This window comes from Gopherus evgoodei, chromosome 4 (assembly GCF_007399415.2).
Source record: "Gopherus evgoodei ecotype Sinaloan lineage chromosome 4, rGopEvg1_v1.p, whole genome shotgun sequence".
Taxonomy (NCBI): domain Eukaryota; kingdom Metazoa; phylum Chordata; order Testudines; family Testudinidae; genus Gopherus; species Gopherus evgoodei.
In genome coordinates, this window is record NC_044325.1 from 75,272,481 (window position 1) to 75,294,227 (window position 21,747).

At 39.8% G+C, this 21,747-nt stretch overlaps 1 protein-coding gene across 5 annotated transcripts in view; it reads left to right on the top strand.

Annotated features, from left to right (window-relative positions):
* Positions 1-21,747, top strand: part of MYBPC3 (myosin binding protein C, cardiac) — a 135,507-nt gene that overhangs the window by 94,120 nt on the left and 19,640 nt on the right. For all 5 annotated transcript variants that reach the window (XM_030559829.1, XM_030559831.1, XM_030559830.1 and 2 more), the window contains 4 exons: positions 38-172; positions 3,731-3,898; positions 6,843-6,931; positions 17,113-17,308. In XM_030559829.1, the coding sequence (XP_030415689.1) occupies positions 38-172; positions 3,731-3,898; positions 6,843-6,931; positions 17,113-17,308 (588 nt within the window). The remainder of the gene's footprint in view (positions 1-37; positions 173-3,730; positions 3,899-6,842; positions 6,932-17,112; positions 17,309-21,747) is intronic.

A 21,747-nucleotide genomic window follows, 5' to 3' on the forward strand; every position in this document is an offset into this window, starting at 1 on the left:
TATCTCAGGATTTTACTTTCTACTAATTTTCTTTTAGCTCCCCCAAGTGAACCAACCCACTTTACAGTGGAAGACATCTCTGACAGCACTGTTACCCTTAAGTGGAGGCCCCCTGAGCGGATTGGAGCAGGGGGACTAGATGGCTACCATGTGGAGTACTGCAAAGAAGGATGTGAGTACCTAGTACCACAGTATCAATTGCGCATTATCAGTCAGAACAGAATAACTAAAATATCACCATAACTACTACAGCTTCACAACAGCAGCACTACAAATAAGTATATCCAATATCATTACATTAGAGCTTACCACTAATGATGGTGGATGTGATCCTAATATAATTATCAAGCATTGCCACATTTACTTCTGCATTCTCATAGTACCATGATATAATCACATCAAGCATAACATTGTTATCACGCCATCATCTTTACAATAATCATCACAAACAATACTTGCAGTTAACCACAGTACTGCAAAGACTCAGTGCATCACTGCAATCACCATCTTAGCATTTCTGCAGCATCCAATGCAAGTCAAACAACCCATATCATCTCTACAGACAACACATTAGCAATATCTTTTTGTTTTATGTATGTACAACAACCAGCAAAATCGGGTCCTGGTCCTTGACTAGGGCTCCTACGTGCTACAGTAATACAAATAAAATAAGTACCATATCACCACGAGGCCCGGTCTACACTAAAATTTAGGTTGACCTAGCTCCATTGCTCAGGGCTGTAAAAAATGTTGCACCCACAGCACCATAGTTAGGTCGACCTGCCCCCCAGCCCTCCCCATGTAGATATGCCTAGGCCAAAAGAAGGATTCTTCCATCGACCTAGCTACTGCCTCTTGAAGAGGTGGGTTATCTTCATCCACAAAAAAACTGCTTCTGTCAATGTAGGAAGCATTTGCACTAGGGCTGTCAATTAATGGCAGTTAACTCACATGATTAACTCAAAAAAATAATCATAATTAAAAAAAATTAATCATAATTAATCACATTGTTAAACAATAGAACACCTATTGACATGTATTTAGTATTTTTGAATGTTTTTCTATATTTTCAAATATATTGATTTCAGTTACAACACAGAATACAAAGTGTATAGTGCTCACTTTATATTATTTTTTATTACAAATATTGGCACTGTAAACACGATAAACAAAGGAAATAGTATTTTTCAATTCACCTCATACAAGTACTGTAGTGCAATCTCTTTATCATGAACGTGAAACTTATAAATGTAGGTTTTTTTTGTTACATAACTGCACTCAAAAAAAACAACAACACAGTGTAAAACTTTAGAGCCGACAAGTCCACTCAGTCCTACTTCTTGTTCAGCCAATCACTAAGACAAACAAGTTTGTTTACATTTATGGGAGATAATGCTGCCCGCTTCTTGTTTACAATGTCACCTAAAAGTGAGAACAGGTGTTTGTATGGCACTTTTATAGCTGGCATTGCAAGGTATTTACGTGCAAGATATGCTAAACATTTGTATGCCCCTTCATGCTTTCATGCTGATGACATACATTAAAAAAATAATGCGTTAATTAAATTTGTGACTGAACTCCCTTGGGGAGAACTGTATTGCTCTATTTTACTCACATTCTGCCATATATTTCATGTTATCAGTCTCAGATGATGACCCAGCACACATTGTTCATTCTCATTTTAAGAACACTTTCACTGCAGCTTTGACGAAACACAGAGAAGGTACCAATGTGAAATTTCTAAAGATAGCTACAGCACTCAACCCAAGGTTTAAGAATCTGAAGTGCTGTCCAAAACTTGAGAGGGACAAGGTGTACAGCATGCTTTCAGAAGTCTTAAAAAAGCAATATTCTGATGCAGAAACTACATAACCCGAACCACCAAAAAGAAAAATCAACCTTCTGCTAGTTGTATCTGATTCAGATAATGAAAATGAACATGCTATAAATGGTCCGCACTGCTTTGGGTAGTTATTGAGCAGAACCTGTCATCAGCATGGACGCATGTCCTCCGGAATGCTGACTGAAACACAAAAGTGACATATGATGCATCTGGCACGTAAATATCTTGCGAATTGGTGACAACAGTGCCATGCAAATACCTGTTCTCGCTTTCAGGTGACATTGTAAAACAAGAAGCAGGCAGCATTATCTCTTGCAAATGTAAACCAACTTGTTTGTTTGAGTGATTGGTTGAAGAAGAAGTAGGACTGAGTAGACTGGTAGGCTCTAAAGTTTTACAATGTTTTATTTTTGAATGCAGCTTTTTTGGTACATAATTCTACATGTGTAAGTTCAATTTTCATGGTAAAGAGACTGCACTACAGTACTTGTGTTAGGTGAATTGAAAAATATTCTCTCATTTTCTATAGTGCAAATATTTGTAATAAAAACAAAAATAAAGTGAGCACTGTACACTTTGTATTCTGCGTTGTAATTGAAATCAATATATTTGAAAATGTAGAAACCATCAAAATATTTAAATAAATGACATTCCAGTATTATGTAACTGCATGATTAATTGCAGTTATTTTTTAATTGCGTGACAGCCCTAATTTGCATTACAATGCTACTTCAATGGTGTAACTGCAGTGCCACTGTTATGCCACTGTAGTGTTTCTAGAGTAGACATACCCTTAGTCAAATACCACAGTTACCCTAATCTTACTTGATATCATATGTCTATGGTTACCAAAGTATTACTGCAGCAAGTCTAGAATCCTCATGTTCACGGTATCTTCACAACATCACCATCATCATGTCATCAAATCAACTACTGCAGCAGCATCATAATCATAATCACCACAATCATTACAGCATCAACATAGAATAATGGAATATAGAATCTTCTCTGTTACCGGTCACCATTGACAAAGCAGCTGTATCTCCTAGGCTACGTCTTCACTACCGGCCGTATCGGTGGGTAGCAATCGATTTCTGGGGGATCGATATATCGCGTCTCATCTAGACGCAATATATCAATCCCCGAACGAGCTCCTGTCGACTCCGGGACTCCACCAACGCGAACAGTGGTAGTAGAGTCGACAGGGGGAGCCGCGGACGTTGATCCCGCGCTGTGAGGATGGTAGGTAACTCGATCTAAGATACTTCGACTTCAGCTACGCTATTCACGTAGCTGAAGCTGCGTATCTTAGATCGATTTCCCTCCTCTAGTGTAGACCAGCCCGTAGGGTCAATGCAGTACCACGTTACTATGGTGATGCCATGTAATCTGTATTAGGTTTTTCTAAAGTGTCTTATCACCCTAGTATCTATTCAATAATGATAATTACTGCAGAGTTACCAGAATCACTGTTATATCATCACAGCATGACAACAGTGCTCTTAGTATCATGACTTCTATGCTGTTAGTATTACTGAAGAAGCACTAGAAATTCTGTCCTACTGCCATCAACTTGTAAAAATGCAGGGAAAAAATGAGGTGATAAATTCCATTATTTGCACTACTGTTGTTAGAAGCATGTTTTTGTCACCGTAGTATCTGAGTACCATATACATAGTTAAGGGCTATATCAATTTCAGGAAAGAATTAACCTAACTCACTGCCTCCCTATTAGAGCCACTCCCTTCTACTTTTATGAAATCAGTTACAAAGAAAGCCCTCAACAGTCATCACTAAACTTCCTAAAGACACAGTGCTAAAGAAACTAGAGGGGCCTTTAATTTAGAAAGTTTGTATTATTTTAAAACAGACACCCTTTACTTGCAGCTACAGAGTGGGTTCCAGCTCTTCAAGGTCTAACTGAGAAAACATCTGCACTCATTAAAGATCTGGTCACCGGGGACAAACTCTACTTCCGTGTTAGGGCTATAAACCTGGCTGGTGAGAGCGAACCAGCACTAACCAAAGAGCCTGTTACCATCCAAGAGATCCTGCGTGAGTATCTGGAGTGAACAAAAAGAACAGACTAACACAGCTGCTACTCTGGAGTGAACAAATATCACTTATCTATTTCCTTTAGGACAATTCTAATAATGTTCTTTAATGGAAAGTATTCAGTGTTCTAGCAATGTTGGTCCTAATGTTGGTTAGAGAGACAAGGTGGGCGAAGGAATATATTTTATTGGACCAACTTCTGTTGGTGAGAGAGACAAGCTTTCCAGCTACACAGAGCTCTTTCTTAGATCTGGGAAAGGTACTTAGAGCGTCACAGCTAAATACAAGGTTGAAGAGATAGAATGTGTGCTAACTACTTATGCTAAACTAAGGGACCATCAGGGTGAAATGGCCCGTTAACATCCTGGTAGTAATAGGACAAAAAGGGGGGTTAGTGGGTTAACAGATTGTTGTAATAAGCCATAAATCCAGTGTCTTTATTAAGACCATGATTTTTTAGTATTTAGCAAAGTTATGAATTTAAGCTCCTAGGTTTGTTTTTTGAAAGCATGCATGTTTCCTTTGAGGATGAAGACTGATAGGTCAGATATAGAGTGATCACTTTTGGAAAGTGTTCACCCACAGTTAATACAGTGTTTTTGTCTTTTATACTTTTCCTGTGTGAGTTCATTCAAGAACATAGTGATTGTCTGATTTCAACCACATAGTTGTTATTAGGACATTTAGTGCACTGGATGAGGTAAACCACATGTTGTGGTAGGCATGTATAGGACCAATGGATCTTAAAGGTGTGTTGTGAGGGGTGTTGATCATTGTAGCAGTGGAGATAAGTCCGCAGGTTTTGCTTTTGTTGTTGTGGCAGGATCTGGTGCTACTTTGAGTTGGTGTGTCCTGGTCTATGGGGAGCCTGCTTCTGATGATGAGCTCAGTCTTCAAACAACCCTTCAACCTCTCTGGGTGAAATGAGACAATCGCTATGCTCTCAAATGAACTTACAGAGGAAGAGGATAGAAGACAAAAACACCGTATCACTGTAGGTGAACACTTTTCACAAAGTGATCACTCTACATCTAACCTATCAGTCCCATTCTCAAAGGAAACCTGCACAACACTTTCAAAAGATGAGCCTGGGAGCTTAAATTCCTAACGCTGCTAGACACTACAGCCAGGACTACGCTACACATTTACTTCAATATAACTATGTCGTTCAGTGGTGTGAAAAATCCTTACTCCTGAGCAATGTAGTTATACCAACCTTAACCCCCCATGCAGATAGTCCTATGATGGCAGGAGAGCTTTTTCTGCTGACATAGCTACCATCGCTTGTGGAGGTGGAGTTATTAAGCAAACAGGAGAGCTCTCCCATCAGCTTAGAGCATCGTCACCAGACAGTGCAGCCACACCAATGCAAGTTTGTAGTGTAGACCTTCCCTAAAAATCATGGTCTTAATCAAGACACTGAATTTATTACAAGAATCTGTAATCCACTAAACCTCCTTTTTGTCCTATGACACAGGGGTGTTAATAGGCTCCTTCACCTTGAAAGGTCTCTTGGAATATGTGCTAACTAGTTATGCTAAACTATCTGTTTGCCTTGTATTTAGCTGTGACACTCTGAGTACTTTCCCCAGACCTGAGGAAGAGCTCTGTGTAGCTTGAAAGCTCATCTCTCTTAAGGAAGAGGAAATTCTGGGATTGGCAGGGTAAACACTTTCTTTAGAGTGAGGACAGAGCGCAGGCATTCTCTCGCTTGAGTATACCTCTGCCTATATTCTAATACTAGACTGTTCTCTCAAGTTGGTTCTGAACTATTAATTTGCTGATTCTGGAAACGTACAAGAGAGGTAACAAGATCTGGATCACAGTCAGTATATTTTTATTCATGTTTCAGTTTTTAAAATGTTTACATTCTGCGTCCTGAAATGGTTGTTGCAAAGTCTGACTAAGGGACACTTTATTTATTTAACTATTTATTTATAAGAGTATTCTGGAAATAGATTGGTATGTTAATGCCACAACATTCACAATCCTGCGAACTGAGGCCAAGGACTTGCTGGATAAAAGCTGTTATCTGCACTTGCATGTCCTACTTCGTTAGTTACCATCCTCTCCACCACTCAATAGCAATAGGTTCTAATTCATTTGATTGCAGTCCAAAAGATATTAAGAGCTGTTAACTGCAGATTCCTCACTCTGACTATCAGAGTCCCACTAACAATAAAATGACCTAGTGTAATGAACTAGAGTTACAAAGCATCCAAAAACCAGACAGATATAAGAACAAGTACTCCAAATCCAGGCTTACAAATTCATTCTATAGATAATGGATATGGATGAGGGAAGGAGAAAAGGTAAGACAGAGTATGCAAGAAAAACTTAAATGAGCCTGGATTTGAAAAGCCAGAATTTACTTTGCAATAAGATTCCCACTTGTAAAGGAAAAATAAGCTCCCTTGATGCTGAGTACTGAAGTGCAACTCCTTCCACTGCTGGTCACAGAGGTGGTGTTGAGCAACTCCACAACAGTGATGCAAACCTAGTGGCTGATGTAGTGTTGGGTGGAGGATTGGAGGATCTGTTCAGCAATAGTTTCCCAGCCCCTCAGCCAAGCCTGCCCATGCCCTGACCCCTTGTTGCTATGCAGATGGGTACCCAGTGGAGCTGAGCTCCACAAAGAGGTGCATATACTATGCAGAAACCTCCAGAATCTTCCTTCGTTCAGTGGAACTGCACCAGTCCTGCTAGCAATTGATCCTGCAGAACTACAGAAAGAAGGGCAAGAGTTGCTGTTACAGATAAATATGTATAGGAAATCATCAATTTCCCCAACTGCATGAGTAGCCTTCACTCTGATTTTCTCATGCTCACAAGCACTTTGTATTGATTCCCAGTGATGGGTATAAACTCTGTCTCCTTTGGTGTTTTTCCTTCATTTTCCTAACATTTCAAATAAAGACAGATATCATATTTTGGTTATCGACAGAACGTCCCAAATTCTGGCTGCCACGCTATCTACGGCAGACTCTGGTGAAGAAAGTAGGAGAGACAATCAACATTGTGATTCCCTTCCAAGTATGTGATTGATTCAGTTTTGATGTGGTTCTCTTTAGTTGCTTATCTAACAGATTATTTTTTCCTTACCCAAGCTCCCCTGCTGGCTGGCCACTGATTCCTAAAATGATGGGCTCATGTGACCTTTAATCTAGAATCAAATGTGATAGTAGCCTTATATGGTTGGATAGTTTACAGTAAATAAAGCCGAGAAATGCAGCAAGTTAGGCCAGTCCTCACACTGGGTCAAATTCAGTTTGTTCATCCAACAGTTCTGAAGGAACTCAAATGTGAAATTGCAGAACTACTAACTGTAGTCTGTAACCTATCATTTAAATCAGCTTCTGTACCAGATAATTGGAGGATAGCTAATGTGATGCCAATTTTTAAAAAAGGCTCCAAAAGTGATCCCAGCAATTACAGGCCTGTAAGCCTGACTTCAGTACCGGGCAAACTGGTTGAAACTATAATAAAGAACAATATTGTTAGACATATAGATGAACATAATTTGTTGAGGAAGAGTCAACATGGTTTTAGTAAAGGGAAATCATGCCTCACCAATCTACTAATTCTTTGAGGGGGTCAACAAGCATGTGGACCAAGAGGATTCAGTTGATATAGTGTATTTAAATTTTCAGAAAGCCTTTGACAAGGTCCCTCACCAAAGGCTCTTATGCAAAGTAAGTTGCCACAGGATAAGAGGGAAGGTTCTCTCATGGATTGGTAAATGGTTAAAAGATAGGAAACAAAGGGTAGGAGATAAATGGTCAGTTTTCAGAGTAGAGAGAGGTAAATAATGGTGCGCCCCAGGGGGGGTGTTCTGGGACCTGTCCTATTCAACGTATTCATAAATGATCTGGAAAAGGGGATAAACAGTGAGGTGGCAAAATTTGCAGATGATATAAACTTACTAAAGATAATTAAGACCTAGGCATACTGCGAAGAGCTACAAAAGAATCTCTCAAAACTGGGTGATTGGGCAACAAAATGGCAGATGAAATTTAATGTTGATAAATACAAAGTAGTGCACATTGGAACGCATAATCCCAACTATACATATAAAATGATGGGATCTAAATTAGCTGTTACCACTCAAGAAAGAGATCTTGGAGTCACTGTGGATAGTTCTCTGAAAACATCCACTCAATGTGCAGCGGCAGTCAAAAAAGCGAACAGAATGCTGGGAATAATTAAGAAAGGGACAGATAATAGGACATATTGCCTTTATATAAAACCATGGTATGCCCACATCTTAAATAGTGTGTGCAGATGTGGTCGTCCCATCTCAAAAAAGATATATTTGAACTGGAAAAGGTTCAGAAAAGGGCAACAAAAATTATTAGGGGTATGGAACGGCTTCTGTATCAGGCAAGATTAATAAGACTGGGAATTTTCACTTTGGAAAAGAGATGGCTAAGGGGAGATATGATTGAGGTCTACAAAATCATGACTGGTATAGAGAAAGTAGATAAGGAAGTGTTGTTTACTACTCATAACCCAAGAACTAGGGGTCACCAAATGAAATTAATAGGCAGCAGGTTTAAAACAAATAAAAGGAAGCATTTCTTCACACAACGCACAGTTAACCTGTGCAACTCCTTGCAGGAGGATGTTGTGAAGGCCAAGATCATAACAGGATTCAAGAAAGAACTAGATACATTCATGGAGGATAGGTCCATCAATGGCTATTAGCCAGGATGGGCAGGAATGGTGTCCCTAGCCTCTGTTTGCCAGAAGCTGGGAATGAGCGACAGGGGATAGATCAGTTGATGATTACCTGTTCTGTTCATTCCCTCTGGGGCACCTGGCACTGGTCACTGTCGGAAGACAAGCTACTGGGCTAGATGGACCCTTGGTCTGACCCAGTAGGGCTGTTCTTATGTTTGTTTACAATAGCGTAAGTCTGGAGAACAACCACTGGAGTCAATGTATTTACTCCCAATTTATATCAGTGTAACTGAGCAAAATTTGGCCCTCTGTTCACAGATCAGATAGCAAGCAATGAATCAAAATAACAATGATCCAGAACAATGAGCCAGATCTGGTTTCATGTATTTAAGATATATAGGGTAGTTCAAATTCAATTATGTTTAAATATATTTTAACACAAAGGATTTTTTGTTGTTGACAAACAATAATTTTATGTATGTCCCTCCTGTTCGTTTTTGTTCTGAGAAGTTATTTAAAACTGAGTGTTCCTGCTCTGAGTCATTCACAATACATTGCATAATCTGCACAATTAATAAGACAAGATACCAGCTTATGCTCATGCAATTAAAGATGCACTATAATGCAAGGCAATAGAATTAAAACGTTGTGATGAGACAGTGCTGTCCTATTTAATGTTCTCAGTTTGATGGCTTTTACTCCATCCAGATTTCATATGCATGCACATGCACTGCACTCTTTATCAGAAAAAATGGCACATGTCTAAAGATTTTTAACCCCTTATAACTCTTTTTGATAGTATTAATTATGTGCCAGAGCTTTGTATAGGCATATTTTTATTATTTAAATAGAAATAAATAACCTGGCCAAATTACATTAAAATATCGCACTTCCTTAAGGACTTGCTTGGCAAACTTCAAATTTCTACCCTGTGCTGCTGAGGTATTAACAATGGGTTAAGATTATTGTTTCCCTCTTTCCTCCTACTGAAAAACAAATGAACCATTTAAAATCAAATTCTTTATGCAAATATGAAAATTTTGTAAAGTGACAAGCAACTAAAAATAGGGGGTTATAATGTAAATGCTTATTCCACCTTACCTATAGTTTTCGCTACATGCTCCAGTTGTAATAAATAATATACAATAGTATTTTATCATTTCACATTTAGGACAAAATATTAAAGAAAAAGACAACAAAAATCAATCATGTTCACTACATTTAATTAAAAAAGATAAGTACTCAAAAACATCTTAAGGAAAGAAAAAAATCTACACAAATTTCAATATCAAAAGTTTATTTCATACAAATAATTGTCATAATTCACACTGATATAAAAATAATCAATTGAGGGAAAAGCCAAGCCTTGAGACTCAGCCCTGAACGTGAGGCTGCATGTATCTGTGCTACCTCAGAAGCATTCAGAAGAAATTGGGACTCCTTCTTTCCTGCTTCCTTCTTCCTTGGGAGGGGAGAGCTACAACACTGGAAAGGGATATAGCTTATTTCTCCTCGTGTACACACCTTGAAAATAGTGTAAAGAAGAACATGATGGTTTTTATGGAGTCTATTTATACAATGTGGCTAGGCTACTCATTACCAGAGTATGGGTGTTTAAGCATCTCTGTGCAAATAAGACTGTAGAGAGAGGTGTTCAGAGTTTACACACATGTAAGGTATCTGTGCATGCATTACATTTGTAATCTGTATGTATGGCGAGGATATGAATGTTAGCGCTTTGTTGGGCATGTATTCAAAGTGTGAAAAATTGCATGGCAGATTTTCAAAACTGCATGTGTGCAACTACATACAATTACTGTGTGCATGCACTTGAAATTATACAGTGTAGAATTAACTGAACAGTTGAAAAACTTACTGGTTATCTGTGCTTGCATTTTCTGCAATTGTATGAGCAATCACAGTAATCACATATGCCAACGAACATATATTTTTGTATGTGGATTTATATAAGGGTGAGTGTATACAAAGAAGGATGGTCTTCTGACTGAGGCACAGGACTGGAAGTTAGGACTTGAAGATTCTATTTCTGGATTTGACACTGACATTCTGTGTGACCTTGGGCAAATAATTTGATGTCTCTCATTTTCCTCATCTAGAAAATGAAGAAAATGAAACTCCTTTAGTGTCAGGGGTGGGTGTTTGTGGAGATTCATTCATTAAGGTCTGTAAAGCGTTTTGAAATCGTCAGATGGATGGAGTTAGAGATATGCAAAATATCATTTCAGTAAGTTAGAGAATGTGTATAATGTACTTATAAAATGCATATGTTGGGGACAGATGGGAAGTCGGAGTACTGTATATACAAATGAGTGAAATCTCTGTGAAGTACAGTATGCATGTGTTGTACCTTGTGGTTTCCAGGTTATCAAAGGGGAGTATATGCATAGGGGTGTATCTATTCAATGAGCGGTGGAAAGTCAAAAATTTGGAGCAACTGTGATATGTCATGTGCAAAGTTGAGACATATGGAGTTTATGCCTTATGTCTGAGCCTCATGCTTAACACCACTACCATGAAATTAAATACTTACCATTCTTCTTTCTCAAGTCCCTCACCCCTAAACTTCCTAAAGTATTTTTTTCACTGATGTCTAGCCACATACAGAATGCAACATTTATAGGGCAGACAATTTTGAGTTACTGTTTACTGATAAAGTTGAGTTACTGTTGTTAAGTCTTTAAAACCTTTTTAAATTGAAAAAACATATAATTTTGCTGCTGTGATAACTCTCAACAGCTGAAGTTTTCCACAAAACATTTTTTTTGGTCTGAAACCAAGAATGGAAAATTTCAACTCAAAAGAATTCTTGATAAAGCTGTAAGTGAAAACAAGTTTAACATATGCTGATTTGCAACCTTAACTATAGTTCTCACTAAGGTAAATAGCTCTGAAAGAACTTATTAAATCATATTTAGACTACAATACCCAATTTTTATCACCTTTTCTAAACAAACAAAAAACAACAAAAGGAAAATACAAATAAAGATTGAGAGGTTTAGCTTCTTCAGGCAGGCTAAAAAAATTAGGACTGTACTTGCTAAAGAAGAAGCACTTCAGCAGATAAGATGGTAGTCTTCAAAATGCAAAAAAAGATTTGGAGTACATAGACAAGCCTCTGAATTAATGCTAAACCTCTGTGAATAGAAGACACAATCAGGAATTGAGGAGCACTGTCTGATGGCACTGTAAGTCAGAATCCCGTGTTCTATTCCTATGACTGAGTCTCTGACCTTGTCAAAATCACTTATTCTCTATGGGCCTCTGTTTACCCATCTGTAAGGCTAAGATTTAGTCATGGATATTTTTAGTAAAAGTCATGGACAGGTCACGGGCAATAAACAAAAACAGCCAGTGACCTGTCCATGACTTTTATTATAAATACCCATGACTAAAACTCTGCTCTTAGGCTCTGTTGCTCTGGGAGGGGGCCTGCTTCAGCAATGGGGGCTGTCTGCCCCTGGTGGCCTGCTGCTCTGAGGCCCGTGGAGACTGCTCTCCCAAAAGCCTCCAGGATCGCCCCCGGGTCTGCTGCTCCGATCACCTCTGGGACCGCTCCTGCTCTGGCGCTCCCTGGGCCGCTGCTCCAGCTGCCTCCAGGACTTCTACTGCTTGGACGGTCCCCGGGGCCAGCTGCTTGGGTGGCCCTGGGGTCAGCCGCACCAGTTGCCACAGCTGCGGAAGTCACAGAGGTTTCAGAAAGTCATGGAATCCGCGACTTCCGTGACAAAATTGCAGCCTTACCCATCTGTAACATGAATTCTACTATTCAGCTACCTTGTAAGGGTATTATGAGGCTGAATTAATGTTTGTAAAGAAATTTGAAATCCTTAGATGAAAAATGCGAGAGAAGGGCAAAAGCCAAGTAATTAGTAGACCATGCCTTTTCTTATAGAGGACTGTAATCTTGTGGGATATCCTGCCAAGAGGAGGTGGGTAGCACACTTCTATTCCAAAATTAACTAGACAGATTCTAGGAGGAGTATTATGTGCTATTAGTGGGGACTCAAGGTATTCCTTAGCTGCCTTCCCGCCCATCATGTATCTGTGAATGCTAGTATCTAAAAAACATTGTTAGAAAAAAATCACTTCATTTCCCTCCAGTAAAGCCTCTGAGGCTCTTCTGGTGTGCCATTCACCTACTCTGCCTCTCACTGTTCCCTCCAAGATTAGATATTGCTCATTACAGAAATCCAATCCTCTGGGATATGAATTAGGAACATGCCTTCTATGGGTTCATTCTTTTCACAGTCTATAGAGTATCAGGATATGAAAACCAACAGTGCAAACATTTGCCCTATTTCATTAGCCACTATAGCATCTTAAATAAGGGGTTATAATAAAAGTGCCTACTAAACCATACTATAACGACAGCAACTGCTAGGTTAGATTTATGACTAAGAGGACACTTCCATAGTAAGTTTCTATTTTGAGCTAGGTATAACTTTCAGAAAAAGCTGCTAAAATTCTCATGGCTGTTATTTACCGAAAAAATTTAGGGACAGATCTTCTGCCTCCTCTAGCCCTTTGAGCTATTCCATTTTGCAAACAGGTTGGAAAACCAGCCAATGACCTAGCCCTAAATGTTTTGGTAAATAATAAATAGGAAATGTTTCAGTCCAAAAGGTAATTTTTTCCCTTAAAGTTATAAGTTTCTTTAAATAATTCTCCACCTTGCCAGGTGACATAATACATGGCAGTGGAATTATATGTAAAGATCTTGAGAGCGATAAAATACAACTGAGGAAAGAAAGATTTGCAAGTTAAACTGGACTGCTCTGAGCGCCAGAACTCTTAAGTGTAGAAAGGATTCTCTGTGCCTTAAATATCATGGATAAACACCTTACATCTGAGTGAAGGCAACTGGCACCCCTTCCTCTGCGGCACTAGTGAGTGAAATGGGACTCTTTGCATACCATCTCTGGTTTGTCCATTGGAACAAAGATGAAAGTACTTTAATGAACCAATTACTTGAATGTCCAGGTTATCTTTGTGAAGGTGGAACACAGTCCCCCTTTAGTCACCCTTTGGGGGTGGGGAGCAGAGAGGTCACATAGATGCATGAAGCCATATGACCCAGGAGCCTTACCATGCCCTACCTGTCTTATTATGGGCATATTTGAGTATTGGAGATATGTTTGGTCTAATCCACTGGCTAGGCTGGAATTGAAGGCTGTGCCTCTGAACTCAAATATTTCAGTAAGCATGAGTGTTGATTTTGGTAATCTCAAAAACCCAGAAACTGGAACAATTTCCTGAACTGATGAAGCATCCTGAAAAGATTTGCCTTGAATCACCAGGGATATATGTGGACTTCTACTGTTCAGAAATGGACTATTACGGTTAAGCATTTGGATCTTTGGAGCTGTGATATGACCAAATGGAAAGATCTAATATTGATACTGTTGATTCTATGAAACGGAGGTACTTCCTATGAAACAGACAGATGGTAGTGTGGAAATATGTGTCCTTTAAACTGAGAGCAGTGAACCAGTCCTGCAGATCTAGGTAGGGGAGGATGGACAATAAGAACTTAAGATGAGTAAAAAAAGTATACCAAATGCCTAAAATCCATGATAAGACTTAATCCTCCCTTCCTTTTGAGAATGAGAAACTAAAAGGAATAGAACCCTTTTCCTATAAATTCTTTTAAATTTCTTCCATCACCCCCAGTTGAAGGGACGAGGTGACTTTTTCTTTCAAGTTTATCCCCAGAATGGACCCTGAAATGGGATGGAGAGGGAGGAAGGCAATTATGGACTGGAACAGGATGAATAAACCTTGTCTGGTACTTTGAGAATCCACTGGTCTGAGGTGATTCTATTCCATGGCAGGGAGAAGTAAGGCATTGCAAAATGGGGAAGAAAATGAAGAGATCTGTAAAATGGTCTAGTCTAAGGCTCTCAACCTGACCATCAAACTTACTGCTGGCAATCTACTGCAACAGCTAATGATCCAGAGGACAGAGTAAAGATCCTATTCCTAGAATAGCATGGTTACTTCCCAGCTGGCTCAACAGATGTATAGTTTCTGGCCAGACCTTTGCCTGAAGGTACTTGTTTCTAAAAGAGAACTTCCTTGTAGTGGAAAGAAAACCTAAAGGATGCTCTTGAGTCTCTCAGAGTAAGCAGAGAATCATCTTCATTTAAAGACCTCAGGACCTTCAAAGCACTACTCCTCAATGGTGCTTCTGCAGCATCTTGAGAAGTCTGGAGGACTGTAGCTCAGAGAATCTTTCCATAGTTACTGCAATGGTAAATGAGAGGGCAGCTTGTCAGAGACATTCATTGCTGCCTGAAAGGAGCATGTGATGTTGGCAGACCAGGTACCAGCTCAGGCCAACACCCTTAAGCCTCACTGAACACTTACAGATGCATAGCTGGAAAACAGTGTTAGCATTTTTAGAACAGATGTTAAGTTTCTAAGAATGTGTTTAGACTTTACAAAATGCTTGTGAGTTGCTGCATGCACTAATATCACTTATAATATCTGTATCCCACATTATAAGGTAATATACATAGGGTGACCAGACAGCAAATGTGAAAAATCGGGAGCGGGGGGTAACAGGAAAAGAAAAAGACCCAAAAATCGGAACTGTCCCTATAAAATCAGGACATCTGGTCACCCTAAATATACAAGTGTTTGCTTTGTAACTATAAAAGTGTTTGCTATGAAGCTGGAAACCCCCCCAGTCAGGAGAGAAGCCTTACCACATGTGAAATACTAGTTTATCATTAGAGTTATCATCTCCTGCCCAGCAAAAGAAGGCGTGCGGACATCAGAGAAACGACTGTGGAACATCAAGGAACAAAAGACTTTGTTCCCTCCACACCCATGAGGAGGGGACATGCACAAACCCTCATTCCATCACACATTGAACTCTGGGGGAAGGGAATAAATATCCCTGACCAGAAGGAACTGCATCACTATACTGCTTGGAATTTGGAGAGGGCAGTATTTCTAAACTTAAGCAAGTGATCCCCAAGCTGTTTAGCTTGGGTTAGCCCTAAAAGATGTCTAGAGGTTGCATATTACAGCAGCTTCTATACCTTTTAAAACCCAAGACTGTAATTCATTAGTATGTGTACGTTTACTTGCTTTAACCTTGTAAATAACTCTTTTCTTTTTCCTAGTTAATAAATTTGTAGTTAGTTTATTATAGGATTGGCTACAAGCATTGTCTTTGGTTTGAGATCTGAGGTACAAGTGACCTGGGGTAAGTGACTGATCTTTTGGGACTGGAAGTAACCTGACTATTGATGTGATTTTTGGTGTAAGGGAACATCGATCACAAAGTAGGCTTGCCTGCGTGGCAAGATAGAGCGCAGTGCCTAAGACAACTGTCTGACTCCATGTTAAGTCTGGTATAGTACTTGAGGAGTTCATACTTCATTCTTCATTGGTGAAATCTAATTACAAAACACAACCAGTTGGGGGTTTGTGCCCTGGTTCTTGACAGACTGCTATGAGGTTGGCACACATGTTCGTGAGCCACTTCAGACAGCTTGGCAGAGTGTTTTGCCACCAACTGTCCTTGTGAGACTGTCTTTTTTGAACTGATTTCTGGTGTCCTCAAGCAGCTGATCAAGAAGAGGAGACCAGGTTGTCCCAGGTGAATAAATCAGTTAATCAGCAAACTGGTAGTACTGTGGATTGTAATGTGCCTAATAAATATGGGTTCCTACCCAGAAGTTCTAGGCACCTGGAATCTTTATTTCTAGGGATATACTTTGGAGGGCCAAATTGTTTGGATGTTTCTTAAGCTGCAGAAACAATAAGAAACCCAATGTAGGATTTTAAAAAAGCACCCAAAGCACTTTTGAGGGGCTAAATATCAGCTGACTTGGAAGTGGCTGATATTAATAGATGTGTAAGTTATAGATCTTTTATTGGCTCCAGAATGTCTTCATTTATGGGCACAGCCAATGTACTGACTGTTTGGAGTGTAGTATATCAAACAGTTTATGTGATTTGTCCTGCACTACCAAAATTCTAGATCCAAGGATGCTGCAGTTCTGGGCAAGAGCTTCTGAAAGGCCTTGAAAGCAACTAGACAAGGGAGTCAGGGACTGGTGGGAGGAACAGTAGCTGGGGTAACAGTCTCAACAGAAAACACATGAAGGTTTCTGTTGTTCATCTTCCACGTACTCTCAATTTCCTCAGCCCCCAAAGAAAAGGGGCATTGAGATAGCTAGCTCTCCTAATGAATCTAAAGGAAGAAGGTAACTTCAGTCTTTTGTCAGTGTTTGTTCCCAGAATGACTTTTGTTAAAATGGGGGAGTTATATCTCCATTTCCCAGTCAGAACATAGTGCTATTGATCCATGAGGATGGAAGAGAAATATCTGAAGGGGCCCAGGAAAAGGGGAAGCAGACAAAGAATCATTCGTTCATCTATCAGTACAGCATCTGAAATTAATTCTTCTATTTTTATAGACCAAAAAAAAAAAAAAAAGACCCTGAAAAAAGCAAATCTGTTGTTGTTCAGAGAATAAACATTCTCTTTTCTTCCTGCAGGGTAAACCTAGACCCAAAGTCACTTGGACAAAAGATGGTCAAACACTAGACGCCAAAGAGGTGGGAATTCGGAACAGCACGACAGACACTATCCTGTTCATTCGAAAGGCTGAGCATCACCACTCAGGGACATATGAAGTGGAAGTTCAGATAGAAAACATGAATGATAAGGTTGCTATTACCATGCAGATAATGGGTAAGAAACTCGTGACTTTAAAGCTCAACATTTAAAACAGTGGAATTAGTATGTGTATCCTTCTGCACACAGAAGTAGAAAGTATGGATCCCAGCCCTGGTGGGCTTGTGCATGATTTTACTATAGCCAGGTAGGAAATATGAATCCAGGAATTAGTATGCTGGTGTCATGATCCTTCTACACCCAGGGGTTGTAAATGCAAAAAATAATGGGACCAGTATGTGTATTATTGTACTATTCCCAGAGTTAGAGAGGGGCGCTAATACATTAGTAGGAGGATTCCACTTCATTCAGGTTGTGAATTTACCCTAACTTTGTAAAAGAATTCAGAGAATACTTGTCTAATACAATTAGAGCAGACAGATATGGACAGACCTATTAGATCAGCTAAGGGCTTGTCTTCATGGTGCATTAGTCCACACCAGTGGGTGTAAATTTTGGAGCATGTCATGGACTTACTGGCATGTGTGGACCCTGCTGGCACATACGAAAAGCTCCCTAGTGCACGTTAGTGTAGTTTTTCACAGGACTACCTTAATACACACTATGGAATGTTTAGTGGGTGCCCGCGGTGTCCACAAGTCCAGTCAGTACACAACACACTAATGGTACACTAGGATTTACAACCCTCTGGTGCGGATTAACATCCCATAAGGCAAGCCTTAAGACAGTTCATCTCTTGTAGCTCAGTGCAGAATTGTTCTGTACTGCACATTTCTACTCTCATTTTAATGACACTTCCATAAATTCTCTTGGAAGACTATTCACAGACTAATATATATATCATAGTCAGCAAGAATTCTGTTATAGCTCTATGTAACATACTAAATAATGATAATACTAAATACTAATAATATAAAATAATAATTTATCTTTGCTATTAAACATCTGCAAATATTTTAAGAGTAAAATGTTGCTTAGCCACATTATATACACATTTTGCTTTTCTAGGAGGAAAGGTTAAATCACTTCGTTCAGACTTGATCATTTTTGTTCTCCTTAAATTTCCTCCAATTTGTTAATATCTTTCTGGGAATATGTAATTTTATTTGTTATTATTTAATATAATTTCAGACCGTTTAGAACTGAGAATATGGAGCTTATTGCACATTGCTGAAAATTTTAAAAATTTTAAGACATACATAGGATAAAGATGGCAAATGTGAGCACCTAATGGTTCTAGACACAAAGGACCTAAGGCATGCTCTGCTCCTGTATGACAATACTCAGTATTTTCCTTTCAATATTTGGTACATCTCTTACCGTAAAATTGACTTTACATGTAAAAATATGTAAGTTGTCAGAGAACCATTTCCCACAGAAACTTAATGGCTGATAAGGTGTGAGTAATGTTATTATACTTATTAATCACAGAATATCAAGGCTGGAAGGGACCTCAGGAGGTTATCTAGTCCAACACCCTGCTCAAAGCAGGACCAATGCCCAGACAGATTTTTACCCTAGTTCCCTAAATGGCCCCCTCAAGGATTGAACTCACAACCCTAGGTTTAGCAGGCCAATGCTCAAACCACTGAGCTATCCCTCCCCCTAGCAGGCCTACAGGACTGGTGTAAGTTTTCTAAATTCTTAGGTAGATAGCTTTCCCACAACACTAAATAAATTTCAGTTAATCTCCTACTGATAACTGAAAGGGCTTGGATACTTGCAGAGCCTTCTACAGCCAAAGCATGCATTTAAATTACTGACTCAGCCCCTCATTCATCAGAGCTGCCCTATTTCACTTCTGTCAACAGCACCTTCTGCTCTCCAGATTTGTATGTTCTTGGCAGGAGAGAAACGTGGAGAAACAGGCAGGCTGTTTTTATTGACGGCAGTGCTACAGTTGCTATGTAACAGCAGGCATAGGTCAGCTGGAAGGGTGAGAGCCTAACCTGGCTGTCAAAGAACCAATATATCAATCACTGATCCTTTGCTAAATCAGTTAATCAGCTAAGCTTCCTTGACAGATGTCTGCATGCTGAGGGATTAATGTCTATAGCCTCATGTGCTCTTATCTTTTGAGGATTGGGGTAAGGAAGCAGGCAACCAAAAACTGGACTGTCCTGAAGTAAGTCCCTTTCATCCCCAAAGAGAAGAAAAAGAACTATACACTCTCAAGCTGTTTGAAGTGGCTCGGGAGTGTGAGGCCATGGCTACACTGGCGCTTTACAGCGCTGCAACTTTCGAGCTCAGGGGTGTGAAAAAAACACCCTCCTGAGCGCTGCAAGATACAGCGCTGTAAAGCCTCAGTGTAAACAGTGCTGCAGCGCTGGGAGTGTGGCTCCCAGCACTGCAAGCTACACCCGTAGAGGATGTGGAGTACGTGCAGTGCTGGGAGAGCTCTCTCCCAGCGCTGGCGCTGTGACCACACTCGCACTTCAAAGCACTGCCGCAGCAGTGCTTTGAAGTTTCAAGTGTAGCCATACCCTGAGTAGCAACTTCAGGGCAGACTGTTAAGAAGCAGAGCACAAACCCCAAACTGATTGGGAGATTTAGATTTCAGCAACCAAGTATCAAGTGTGAACTCCTCAAGCACTGTAACAGCCTTAACACAGAGTCAGAGAGAGTCCACTTGGGTACTTTGGTCTATATTGCCAGGTAAGCCTGCCTTTGTGATAGATGGTCCCTTACATCAAAAATCACAATAATATTCAAGTTACTCCCAGTCCCAAAGGACCAGTCACTTATCCCAGGTCAATTGCACCTTAGATCTTATACCCAAGAAAACACTTGTAGCCAATTCTATAATACATTAACTAAGGATTTATTAACAATGTTAAAGCAGGTAAACATACATACACAAATGAGTTACAGTTTTAAGTTCAAAGGATGGTAGAAGCTTCTATCATAAGCAAATTCTTTAAGTCCTTTATGGCTAACCAGGCCAAGCACTGAGGATCCCGAGCTTATGCTTAGAAATCTTGTCCTCTCAAAGTTCAAGCAGCATAGAGACCCAGTTTCTTCTTGTCAGGAATTTTCCCTTCCCCAATAGTTTAAGCTCATGGGACAGGTCCTCATACACATCTCCTCTTCATGGACATGGGGGGAGCAATCCACAGAGTCTCTGTCCTTTAATGTTTCACAATGGCTCATTTGGTTTCAATGGACATTCTTGTGTGCAGGACCTAGCATCTTTGGTAAGAATCTGGACTTTACATTAATTAATGCTTCTTTTCTATTTGGTGAGTTACAGCACATGTCTATGCTACAAAATTAAGCTGACCTCACTTACATCAGCATACAGCTGCCGCAGTAATTACATCCTGGTGCGTGTTTACACTTTGCTCCTTGGGTTGGCAGAGAGCATCCTCACTAGGTGCACTTACACTGACTGTGCTGTCAGTATGGGGCACTGTGGGACAGTTTCTGAAAGCCAATAAAAGTTGATGTAAGCAATGCAGTGTCGACACTGACAATGCGTCAACCTAATTACATTGACATTGACTCTATGCCTCTTGCGGAACTGGACTTATTAAGTCAGCGTAGTGGGGCAGCTACATCGGCGGGAGTGAAATTTAATGTAGACACTTACAAAGTTAGGTCAACAAAAGCTGCTCTGCATTGACCTAGCTCTGTAGTGTAGACCAGGCCATAGTTAGAGATTTACAATGCATACCTTAATATAACCTTAAGTGAGATAAATACATGGGGCATCCTACAATCATTTCATAAAGTCTAGACACATTTTTATAAATCTAATACTATTTTAAAAATAGTAACAAACAGATGAACCAGACTGGTTTCCAGCTATGCATTCATCGTGTTCAGTTGGGGCCTGAAGTCCTTGGCATGAGCTGGCACCTGATCTGCCAGCATCACACACACTTCCTGCTATTAACACCAGCCCTTGGTGTCAAGATAGAAACAAAGGAGAAATTGTTTAGAATTTATTTGTGTATATACAGATTAGAAATTATTCATTTGTGTTCTTAACAATATAACAGTCTTCCGGTCCAATATTGTCAGGTACTGGTAGATTCACAAGTAGTAGGGTTGCTGTAGAGGTTTTACATACCAGCAGATACATAGGCATATGGTGCAGAATTGTTATATTCAAATAAGTTTGGAGGTGTTATTCAATATAGAAATGACAGGCTGACATTTTTATTGGTATAGCAGATTGCAGTTTTTAAAACTTCCAATCCAATATGACACATTTCCACATTTTGATGGGCAGTGCTGCTGCTCTCACTGTTTCTATGTTCTGTACTTCAGAAAGAGATGTGGAGGTGGAAGGCTTTTATTCTGAACTGCTGGTGTGAGAGAGAGGGTGGAGAACCAGCAAGAGGGAAAGAGCGAAGCCTTCATCCAATCTGCAACTCAGCTCCAAAGATTCGCAGCTGGAAATAGCTGCCTTTAATTGTTTTTGCCTTATTTCAGCATAGCCCTGGTGGCTCACATATGCCTGTGAAGTGAGTTGGTATACTATATTTTGGCAC